A 12,610-nucleotide genomic window follows, 5' to 3' on the forward strand; every position below is an offset into this window, starting at 1 on the left:
TGCACATCCTCAAGAATAAACAAATGTACGCGCGGCAGAGAAAAGAAGAGGGTGGAGGGGGGGTGGGGGTGGGAGAATCGAACTGATATGCAAAGGAAACGATCGAGACAGAGCGGAGTTGCCACGCGGCAGCGGTTTATGTTTCTCTGACGACAAAAACAGCCATGTGCACTTGTAATCCGGTGCGCCGGTCAAATGAGCCGATTCGTTTTACTGAATTGAACCCTTACGAGCCGCTCACTGAAGTGAGTCGTTCTGCACATCTCTATCTGACGCTAGGGAAGAGTCCGAATTTGATGCTGTGCAAGCGAAACACGGCTACTCGGTCCGGAGTAATTCGCGTTTGAAAAGCATTGCCTGGTGACGGCCGCACGGCTCCAACTGTGACACATGCCATTTTTCTCATTGGTTGCAGCTCTAAGGCCGCTCCGCCTTCTCATTGGCTAAGACGCGCGATGAGCACAACACCACCTAGGCTCGCGGCGTCGCCGCCATGTCATTTGGGCCTAAATCACGCGCATATCGCAAGGGCAGGCGTCGGGCCGCCACCAGCGAAATCCGTGATTGCGGCCAGAAATACTGCGCACTAAAAATGTTTCGCGGCAGGATCGATGGAATCGTGTTTCGAAACAGAAGTTTTTGACAGAGTTTACCATCTGTGCGTTTAGTTACAGATGAGTCGAACTTGAATCCGTCGCCTCCATTTGCGATGAACGAGGTGGTCACGATGCTGTAGTTCTTGCTGTCGACGACGTCCTCGTACACTGGCACGCTGCAGTTGGCGCACAAAACCTTGAGCGACACGACCCGGCACTTGTTAGGTCGGTTGAAGTCGTAGACGACACGTGCCCCTATAAAGAACGGAAGTAGAATAAGAAGCGTTTAGACAAAAGATGTCAATGCAAAGAACACAAGGCATCGATTGATTACTTTCAACATACATCAAAGCATATTATTCGCTCACAATTTTTTATACAGACTACGCAAATAATTTTTTGGCGGGGCTTTAAAAGAAATCTACTTCGTTGGGACCGACACTGATGTTTCATTTCCGTGCACTCAGTTACTGAAGGACAGCCGATCGTATGCATGAAGACAGGAAATGCACATCGGGACGCTGACGGTTAAACGCTCACAATAGTTCCCCGATCCGATGACAATGCAGGATTTGGCATATTTCACAGGAGGCTCTCTACACTCTGATCGAAAGCTCCCACATTCTCGCTTTTGACCGTGAGAACATACGTAATCTTTATTAATACATACATTCTACCGGACATGTGCGCTTCTAAACCTTGGTCTTGAGATCTTGTTTCTTATGTCTTGTAATAAGGGAGTAATTACTCATTGCATCCACCCAAGCGCAGCCATACGGCTACAAAGGAAACCTATGCAGCTTTCTCAGAAACTTCGTAGTTAAAGAAAAATTCGTCCTGATTCGGGAATCCAACCCAGCACCCCCGCCTTTCCGGGGCAGTCGCTCTACCGACTGAGCTAACCAGGACGGTCAGCAGATCAGATGGTAGGGTGAAAGCGAATTGATCTATAACTCGAAGTGGGAATGGTGTTGGTCAAATATTTAGGGGAATCCCCCAAGGTGGAGTATATTTGTAATAAGGGAGTAATTACTCATTGCCTCCACCCAAGCGCAGCCATACGGCTACAAAGGAAAGCTATACAGCTTTCTCAGAAGCTTCGTAGTTAAAGAAAAATTCGTCCTGATCCGGGAATCGAACCCGGCACCACCGCCTTTCCGGGGCAGTCGCTCTACCGACTGAGCTAACCAGGACGGTCAGCAGAACAGATGGTAGGGCGAGAGCGAATTGATCTATAACTCGAGTAATTACTGAGTAATTACTCCATTATTACTGTGCTGAGTAATTACTCCATTATTACAAATTTACTCCACCTTGAGGGATTCCCCTAAATATTCGATCAACACCTCTTATCCTTCCTCTTATGTCTTGTAGACTCTCAGTTGAAAGCAAAAAAAAAGGATCATAGACGAATAATATTGGTCCAGTGGCTCGAAACGTTATGATTCTGCAAATGATAACATTCATATTTGGAGATATATTCTGATGAACACTCAGAAACTAACCGCTTGTTCAGAACTGGCGCAAATATTTTAATTTGATTAGTGAAGAAAGTTTTCAAGCTTACAAATGTTCATGATCGACGACACCGCTGCAAACGTGGAGAAAGGCAAGGTTGAGAAAAGACAAGTGTTGACTACATTTATCAATACAAATTTAAATAGCACTGCAGAATCTGCATTGGAGTAATACGAAACCACGGATGCTGCTGTTGGTTGCTTCTGGTTGCTATTAGTTGCTTAATTCACTTCTTGTTTATCCCTTTTAGTCTTCGGTACTTTCAATTTGCGTGCTAATTCCTTCCTATGTCCTTTTTCTCCTCTGATTCCGGTTGCGTGACGTCACATCTTCCACATCAAAATAATTCATTTCTTTTTTACACATTTTAGTCCTTGGTACTTTGGAATTGCACGGCAATCCCTTACTGTACCTTCTTCCGGCTCTACTTTCGGTTGCGGGACGTCACATCCTCGACGTCACATTTATTCACTTCTTAAGTTGTTTATCCGTTTTAGTCTTTGGCACTTTCAAATTGCGCGCCAACCCTTTCCTACGCCCTTTTTTTTTTTGAAGGGGGAGGGGGGTTCGACTTAGGTTGCGTCACGTCACATCCTTGACGTCACCTTAATTATCCATTTAATTATCCATTTAGTATTTGATACATCTTGACGTAGCCCTAATGGACTGACTTAACTATTTTAGCATTTGATACATTCAAATGTGGCGCTAAACCGTTGGCTAGTGAGACCATTTTCGCGTTTATATTTGTCTCTAATTAATCACCTAATCGCCTTTTTGGCCTAAATAATTTTTCAGATACAACACTACGTCAACCTCTATCGACTTACATCACTCATTAACCTCCACCTCTTCTCAATTACAACTGCTGCGGGCACAATTTTTCGGACGCGGTCTGCGGACAGAAGTCTGTGTACATAGCGAAGTAATGCTTTCGTTTTAATAAACCAATAACCGGTAAACAAGTTTCCAACCGAACAACGTTATGCGCGTGTACAGCCAACAATGAAACAGAATTAGCTAGCGGAAGGTACACCTCGAGATTAATTTTTATTGCTATCAACTAAGCTGTCGATACCTAATTGCTAACTCATATCAGGTAACAACAGGCGAATTGACGAAAATATTGCTAGAGAAATTTATGTAGAGCAGTCGCATTATTCTTTTTCTGTTGTTCGTTTATGCCTCCAAAATAAGGACGATGCAAAACAAGGTCACCTGATATTTAGAAGAGTTATTATTGCAAGTATCAAAGTGTTATTCAAGCCTTTTTTGACGCATCATCTGTTCATTCCGATATGCACCGCACTACATGAAAGTAGGCACCTATCCGCAGCTCAAGCACTGCGCGAAATAAGTTTCGAACTTTGCTTGACTGCACAATCGGCCTTCCTGGCACATGATTTTATACCTAAATTGCGTCTTAATACTGCGAGCAAGGAACGCTTACTACGTGCAGGAAGATCAACGCTGGCACTGTACCTGCCTCTTATCGTTTTATCCCGCGGGCCTACAACTGGACATACGGCACTACAACCAACGCGTTTCAATCCCTGCGAGTGGGCTCTTGCTTCAAGTCCATTTTCAGCACTTTACAACCATATCTGAAGCCCTGGATATGAGTTCACACAGGGCAACGACTAAGCTTTGCGATTTGTTCCGACGGTCTCTTACCGACCATGTGACCACATGACATATAAACGGCTGGCCTAATAACCCCTCAAAATTATGAATAATAAGATTTTAAGTGAGCTGCCTCATTCTTTAGTCGGGGTTTAAGCAGACCTTTGACGAATATTTGTGCCCCCACCAATCAGGAACGAACAAAAACAGGTCTAGAAATTGAATTCTGCCATCTGTCTAAACTTTAGAGAAGAATATGAAACCTCACCACTTATCGGGAACCAATAAAAGCTAAAGTCGTACGCCTGAAAATATGTAGTCGTGGACGTAACGAAAACGTTTTTGAAGCAAGCCTTTTATTGATAGACCTATCAACATAGCTCAAACAGATGTTCCTAAGCACAGGTGCTTTGCGGGAGTCAGTGCGTACACCTGATTTTTGGATGTAGTACAGGCCATTTCACCCCCCACAGTAGCAGAAATAAAATAGAAATCAAGCCATTCTAACACGTATCAACTGATGAGATTTCCTTTGAAGTGAAACTCGTTAGTGTATGGGTGATGCAAGCTTTTCCTCTGTTCATCAAATCCCCATGAAGAATGCCAGCTCTGAATGCTTGACAACCGGCGAGATTTCGTTTAATAAGTTGTTCCACTGCCCATTCCGAGTTGGAGACGAGAAGGGCGCGTGTATTTAAAATTAGTTAAGGTGCCTGAACGCATAAAACGCCATGGGAATATGCCACGTGTTGCTCTGTGACACGATTCAATAAAGGAAACTTAGAGCAGCTTACTTCCTACCTTCTGAAATCTGAAGTAGATTTTTTAGGATTATTCTGCGCTGCCAAGATGCACAACATTGAACTTCCGTTCCGTTCAGTGGTGTGAAATGTCATCAAGGGATATATCAATGTCAACCTCTCAGATCTTTATGTGCTTTTGAACTCACTTGATGTTCAATGAAGATTCCCGTCTTCAACTCCGAGTGGGCAGTTAAATTCTTAATTAAACTGAATTTCGGTGGTTACCAGGTCTTCAATGCTGACGTTTAGGATATTTTCTTATTCCGTACTTTGTGTGCATTTGAACTGCTTAAACACATACATTTCCCGAGACAATGATATGGTTGCCGTTGTAGACGATAAGGCGTATCAGTTATTAGTTTTTCGAAAATCGTGTTTTTCTATTTCACATCTGCTTTAGTAGGATCAAATGACCAGCATGTTAACCAAAGGTAGAATGTAGGATAATATTATTTTGAGTTATGATGGCAAGTACAGCAATAATAGCTTGCGTGCTAAGTTTGAAAACAATTTTTTTTTTTTACATAATCATGCTTACGAGATTTTTTCTGGCATGGGCTTTTATGTAAATATTTGTTCAACACAAGTGGTCAGGAATTGAACTTTTTCACTGCTGTTCAGAGTGCTTTCGTTTGGTTTGTGGGCTTTTGCCTCCCTAAGCGACCCAAGCTATGAGAGGTACCATAGTGAATAGCTCCGGAAATTCGACCACCTTGGGTTCTTTAACGTGCACTGACATCACACAGCACAAGGGCACTTGCTTTTCTCCTCCATCGAAAAGTAGCCACCGCCGCTGGGATTCGATCCCGAATCCTTGGGCACAGTAGCTGTCCATAGCGATGTCATGATACGATTTCCGGATTCCGCGGAGTTTTCGCATCACTTGTGTTGGCCATATCGTCTGTAAAAGCTTTAGTATACCATATTTACAGCTATTAAAAGCTAGTAAAGATGATATCGTAGAGCCATATATGTTTTGTTAGCGCTTGCAAGTATTTATCTTATCGATCGCAGTTTGTCGAGGCAAACAACAGGTCTGAAAAAGAAGGGTTACGCTGGTGGCTTTATCACAAGAGCATTTAAGAAGGTTTTGAAGCTAGTGAAGAGATTTGAGAGGCAACAGAGGCAACAATAGTAGCATTGACCCAAAGAAACGATAGTGCGTATGTTCACAATTTCTGTCATTGGCTAAAGGGAGGCAAGTACGTCGTGAGCGTTGATTTTTCGGCTCTTAAAAGTTAAGCAATTTTAGTTTGAAGATCCGGTAAGAACTCAGGTACATGATCACGTGGCATGAATCGGGGTTCTTTGGAGAAGCGCCGTTTGGAGTCCATTTCTTGAGGTTTTGTAGCCATGTTTAGTTTGCATCATTGAAGCATCACTGTAAATACGTTGTATATACTGGGCTATGCGTAAACAAAAGGCTTTAAAAATATTTAGATTTTTGAAATAGAAACCCTTCATAACCTCAGCTGGCCTTGCCTTGACTTTCAATATTCTAGTTGCAAGACTGCTTTTCTAGTACAGTGATTTCTTTAGGCATCAAAAAAGAGTTGGAAAGAAAAATAATTGCATCATTTCGGATATATAACTCTTAACAGCATCAGTTGCTCAACAACCGTGGTCGTACAAAATATCTAGATTAACTCAACAGCGCCTAACTATTTGATACCGACCAACACGCGTTCCAGCCTTTATCCTCTATTGGCTTCAGTGGCAAATGGTCTGGTAATATTGGAAAGATATTGCCAGACCATTTGCCGTGGGTGACATATAGGCCAACTTCTTGTGTTGTTTTTTGTTATATATTAATTCTGCCGTTTATTTGAAAAAAATATATTCTAGTAAACGCCTATCTGGTCTGTGTTTCTGCCCGGGTGCTTTTGATCATGACTATTTAAGGTTGTCATTTTGTGTGGATGTTATTGAGGCTTTGAATGGGAATCTTCAATCATTTGGTCACTGTCTGTTTTTCAACGCATAAATATTGCAGCCATTTCTGCTAATATTTACCACTGACGCTACCGCATTATCCAATTATCTCGAAGCCTTTGGTTCTGGAGATACTGCTTCTACTGAAATTGACACCTAGATTCACACAGCTGTACTCTTACAACTATTGATTTATAATATTTAATCACACTGTGCACCAATCATATTGAGCATACTTTCACCTTAGCCCGGTATTTGTTCATACCTGTCAGTATATATCTAGCTCACGTTTGTCCATACCTCGAGGTATTTGAACGCAGATTCTCGGTATCCGTGTTGTTTCAGGGTAGGATGAAACTTTATTTTACCTGCGTTCAAGAAACTGTCTATGATTATGTCTTTTGACAGCGGGAGTATTGAAAATAGATTCTATATATGTTTGCCTATTAGTCGATCACAATAGATTGTCGGCGTGCGCATTGTAGGGGCGAGACGCACTTGATCAGGACGTTACCGCGATACGTATACTTATCATTGTCATCAAGACCCTAGAGAGCAACGACTTCTGCTAAATCCCATATTTCAAGTTGTTTTAACTCGTACGTAGGGCATTATTTTCTTTTCATTTTCAGCGCATGCATATGTTTATGTTTTCTGTATTCTGCTAATAGTTAGCCTTGACCGCCTAGTAAAAAGCAGAGACATTAGTCTGCCAACCAAGATCCGTATAACTCGTGCTATGGTCTTTCCAGTTGTGATATATGGATGCGAGATTTGGGCTGTGAAGAAGGCTGACCGCCGAAGAATTGACGCGTTTGAATTGTGGTGCTGGCGAAGACTCTTGAGAGTTCCTTGGACTGCCAGAAGATCAAATCAGTCGATATTGTCGACCATAAACCCTGACTGCTCATTGGAGGATCAAATTCTAAAGTTAAAGCTCAGCTACTTTGGTGATCTGATGAGATGAGAGGAGTCGCTGGAGAAAGATGTGATGTTGGGAAAGGTTAAGGGTCACCGGAGAAGGGGTAGGCAGCGAACGCGATGGTTAGATGGCATCCTTGAGGCGCTACAGATGGCGTTATGTGATGTTAGGAATATAGTGAGAGACCGGGAAGCGTGGCGTGATATGGTCCATAGGGTCACGAAGAGTCGGACACGACTGAACGACTGAACTGAGAATATCATAGGACACTTACCCGATACTTGCAGAAATTTCCCATTCAGATCCGTATACCACGTAAAATTCTCGACGCTGTACTCGAACATTTGTTGCAAATTATATCCACTTATATTCATGACTACGAGATCGCTGTCGTAAGGCATGGCCCCCAGAAGGTCGCCAAGTGTGACGTTCGCTGCAAGAAGAATATGTATTTTATTTTCACCCCTGTGCTAGCATTTCCGTAACCAAAATATTCAATATTATTAAAGTGTGCAAGAGAGCCTACACGTTGTAAATTGGCACCTATCAGTGCTCTGCATGGCATTTAATCGCGTATGGGCCGCTCAGAACAAAGCAGTCTGAAATAAATTGCGACTCGGAAAGCGCCCGAAATAATCTGGTCAATTATGCGTATTTTTTTCTTCAATAAACAGAAAAGGTACTCGCATTGTTTTTGCTTTTTGTTTTTAAATGTGAGGGAAAGTAGATTTAAACACTGCGGACTCACGCTTTTGCAGGATGGAGTCCCTCGCTATGCCGCCATTGACGACAGCGGCGTTGACAATGGACCACGCTTCAGGCACGCTGCTGTTTCTGTTCGCGTAGTAGTCGAAGAAGGAGTCAGCCATGAGGTTGACTGAATTGCATTCTTGGTGTCGGCACATTTTGTTGTTAGCCTCCAACAGCACTTTCGTAGAACCGACGACTTTCTTCACCGCAGCGTCCACTATTTCCTTGTATGGCTTCAGGTTGTCCAGCATTTCTTGGTCTGAAAAATGTACAAGAGAAAAGTAGGGAAGGATAACAGAGTTTAAATATAATGAATAGAGTTTTATAAAGTAAATTTAGGAACATTTTCTTACTCAGGTATCAACGGGGGTCTTGAGAAAAGCACAACTTGTAAAATCAATGACGTATTGCACGGACCGACAGCAAGAACTGAACTGAGCGCGATAGGCTTTTTGGCGCGCCCTATATTTAGGGTTTTAGAATTCATCTTCAGGCGTAAGTAGGTTAACCAAAAAACAGGGCTTCGTTGGTAGCTCTAGACTGTTTCTTTTCACGATATAGCTTTAGATCATGTTGTGGACGAAACAAAGAGCCGTACAACAAAGCCCCTCATTTTCCTTGCATTACCTTTATTATTTACCTCACCTGAATTATTTGCTATCATCAGTGATACCATTCATTTTAAAAGTTCCTTAAAACGATAATTAACCTCTTAACGTGACTTCATTACTTACCCGTTAGTCTATTTTGAGGCCTAAATTCATATTATTCTCCAAAACATCATTTATGTTCTGAAATTTTTGTTAACCACTATACTTTTAACTACATTATTTTATATTATTGTATAAGTTATGCTTCGCGTTCTTTTTTATTGTTGTAAATTTTTCTTCTCCTCTGTATCTACTCTGCAGCCTGAGAGTAACATAAATAATAAATCAATTGTTTTCTTTTCAGCGCATGCTGTTGTTCGTGAAATAACATTGTCGGTAAGTGTTCATAGCAAAAAAGAATTGGCTAGAAATGCAGCCTGCAAGAAGCAAATGCTGTCCATGACATCTGATATTTTAAGGCGAACGCCTTTAACAGCTAATGAGAGGCGTTCGCAGAAAGTGTGTGCAAGATCTGTATGCGAGCAGTATCGGCGAGATTCTGCGCAATATCGGTGGGGTTCTAGTATATAATGTCCGATAGTTGTACTTAGTGTAGGCTGCGAGTTTACTAGAGTTACTGTGACTCGAGAAACAGCAGTGGGAACTGACTTTGTATAGGTAGGTCAAGCACACGCAGCGATAGCGTTGCCACTGAAGATAGCGCGCAAAATCTTCATCTTCACAATAGCCCTCGCGGTGAAGAGGAGCCACTCTGGCGACTTACGGCGTAGGCAATAGAGCAGGTTCGTAGTATTGCTTGATGCGGTCATGCATAGTCTCGCGGACGCGTTGGCGGAGATAAGGAGAGATTGTCAGAAAACTTCAAAGGGGCGGCCATAGAGGTAAGGGCGAAATTTGGTTACAGCCCAAACTATAGCCGAGGACTATTTTTCAGAGACTAAGTAATTTAACTCCGCCTCCGTGGGTGTGCGGCTTTCATAGGCAACTGCGTATTCGGTAAAGCCAGATTATTGCTGTGCGAGTACAGCGCCGAGGCCAACATCATGGACTTCAGTAGGAGCCGTCAAGTCGAAGTGACGCAGGACGGGTAGCGTCGTGAGAATGTTCCGCAACGTATTGAAGGTGTCGTCGCATAGCAGTGACCAGAGCGATACATCAGAACTGCCCGACAGAATCTGGGCCGAAGCTGCAGCAATAGAGGCAAAGTTTCGAATGAGCCGAACAAATTCCAAGTACAGGCCTCGGAAGCTGTGCAAGTCTGATGGATCTAGACTTGGGAAAGGCAGAAGCCTGAGGTTAGAAGTGGTCTGGAAAAACTCCTTCCTTGAAGACAACGTGTCCTAAAAGGGTCAGTTGGTAAGAGCAAAACGACAATTTTTTAGGTTTAGCTGCAAGCCGGCATCGGAAAGGGAGGTAAAAACGTGCTTCGGCGTTAGAGGTGAGTGTCAAAGTCACGATAAAACGATATCGTCGAGTTAGTAGAACCAGGTCTTCCACTGAGTGCAAGCAAAATGGTGTACATCCTCTCAAATGTCAAAGGATTATAGAAAAGACTAAAAAGCTGAACCGCAAATTTGTACAGGCCGTCCAAAAGCAACAACGGCGATTTTGGAGCGGTCGGCAACTTTCACCGGGACCTGCCAGTAACCAGACTTACATTTCAGTTACTGTCAGGTCCCAAAGTAACAAAGGCGGTTTTATAGCGGCCGGCGGCTTCAATCGGGACCTGCCAGTAACTGGAAATTAAGTCTAGTTGCTGGCACGACGTCACACGACGTTACTGACACGACAACGAAGCGCTGCGCTGTTTGCAAGAGGCTGAATTCTTTTCCTCCCTGTCGTCGATGCGTGGAAGAGAACAAACGTACTTTTTCGTAATCCTATTAAGTCGGCGATAACTACACAGAAGTGGATGGAGCCATCCTTCTCTTTAACGAGCACAATAGGCGAAGCTCAAGGGATGCTTGAGGGCTGAATCACGCCGTTCTGGAGCATCTAATGCTTGCTTTTCAGTAACCTGGCACTCAGTTGCAGACATACGATAAGGGCACGATCGCAGTGGTTCATGGGCTCCGATGTCGATCTGATGAGTGACAGTTGAACTTCGACCCAGGGAACTTCGATGGAAGTCGAAGGGAGCAGCAATGGCGAGGGTTGTAGGCTACCGAGGTATTCATCCTGGCACTAAGTAAGGGGAAGGGGAACAGGTACAAGCCCATTGCACAGAGAAGCCAGCAGAGATAGTGAGTACCCCGTAGGGCAACGGGAGGCACTTTCGGCACAGAAGTAAATGTTATGGCATAAAGAGGACAGTTGTATCGCATAAAGAGTCACAAGCGATATTGACAAACATGGAAGAGGGGGGAGGAATGTCGATGTTTTCGGCGACAAGGGATTTATGCATAATGCATGGGGCCCGGGAAGCGCAGAAAATTCGAATTCAGCGCGAGCACAATCGATTATAGCAGCGTGACGACATGAAATTTCAGCTTAGGATAACCGCGTGGAACAATTTGGCAGCACAATGAACTCAGTAGTGTGAAGCAAGGGCTAGATTACGACTCTAGCGGTGCACTTGGCTAAATACTTGATTTGCTGAGCGCTGGCCGTGCGCAACGAAAGTCTGAAAATTGGCGTCTCGACTTTCTTAACGCAGCTATCTACTTTTACATCCATCACAGAAATCTCGCACCAACAGTGCTAATGAGGGCTATGACTGAAACGCCCTCAACCGAAACTTCAATAAGGCTGGCTGGTGATAGATGAGGACTTGGAAAGTTCGACGGGATCGCAGTTCTCGCCTCGGGAACTGCGGCCTATAGTTTACCTCACGTGAAGTTTTCGGTCAAACCGGAGAGATGGAGTGGAGTCGCGACAAGGGTTAACGGCGGTTGGAGAGGGCTGAGCGGTCTGGTGAGAAATGGCGACCTGCTGCAAGCACAATAGGCGCGGAATATGAGGGGTCAAAGACCAGTGCCCGGAAGCTTGAGAAGGTGGTACTAACACTGGAAGGCGATTTCAGCAATAGCTGGCAATATGCCCAGCCAGTCCGTAAGTGTAGCCAATTTGCCTGTTATCGGTTGCGCGCCAGGAATTGTGCGGTCTTGAAGCCGATGGAAAATAGGGTGCAGGCGCTTGCACAGGCACTTCCGGTGGGTGTAAGTAGGTGGCCGAAGTTGGGCAACTATGTCGGAAAAAGTCATTAAAGAACCGGCGACAGGCCTGGGTATGACATTGTCATACATCACAGGAGCGGCGACCGGTCTTGGAACGGCATCGGCGTGACCAGAGGAGCAGCAGCGACAGCTGGTGGCCAGAGGGAAGCGCCTCAGCAACCTGCTCTTGAATAGCCTGTCGCAAGGCCGGGGCAAAATGCGTATCTGCTCTTGAGGGCTAGGAAGTAGGGATGGCTGACGCGTCGCATCTTTACGAATGAAGGCATTTTCTGCAGCAGCGAGGGGTTTGCGGTTGCAGGCACCCTGCGACGACCGGTTAAACGTATGCTTGGGGCTGACGCTTCAACACCCTCTGCTTGCGAAACTCCTCCAAGCTTTGGCGGAGCGGAGCGTGAAGACTTAATTGGTGGTACGCAAGTCGCGCGCTAACAACATCTGGAAGGCTTCGTCATCTATACACTTCAGTATGCGTTCGATCTTGTCAGCCTCTGACATTTTGGCGTTCACACGTTTGCACAGGTCGACGACTTCTTCTATAGTTTATAAAGCGTTCGCCGGCAAGCTATGACCTTATTTCACGGAAGCGCTGTTCGGCGCGTATTTTTCTTACAGCCGGGCGACCGAACAATCTTGTGAACGTTGTTTTATCGGAAGGCTAAGTACGGGGGTCGCCTTTATG

General features: G+C 44.4%; 1 protein-coding gene across 1 annotated transcript in view; it reads right to left on the reverse strand.

Moving 5' to 3' along the window:
• Positions 1 to 12,610, reverse strand: part of LOC146188507 (protein 5NUC-like) — a 69,587-nt gene that overhangs the window by 3,423 nt on the left and 53,554 nt on the right. The window contains exons 6-8 of the mRNA XM_084603814.1: positions 8,143 to 8,403; positions 7,669 to 7,827; positions 654 to 851 (exon numbers count right to left, since the gene is read on the reverse strand). Coding sequence (XP_084459940.1) covers positions 654 to 851; positions 7,669 to 7,827; positions 8,143 to 8,403 — 618 coding nt within the window. The remainder of the gene's footprint in view (positions 1 to 653; positions 852 to 7,668; positions 7,828 to 8,142; positions 8,404 to 12,610) is intronic.

This window comes from Amblyomma maculatum, chromosome 5 (genome assembly GCF_055883805.1).
Source record: "Amblyomma maculatum isolate TAMU_Amacu chromosome 5, ASM5588380v1, whole genome shotgun sequence".
Taxonomy (NCBI): domain Eukaryota; kingdom Metazoa; phylum Arthropoda; class Arachnida; order Ixodida; family Ixodidae; genus Amblyomma; species Amblyomma maculatum.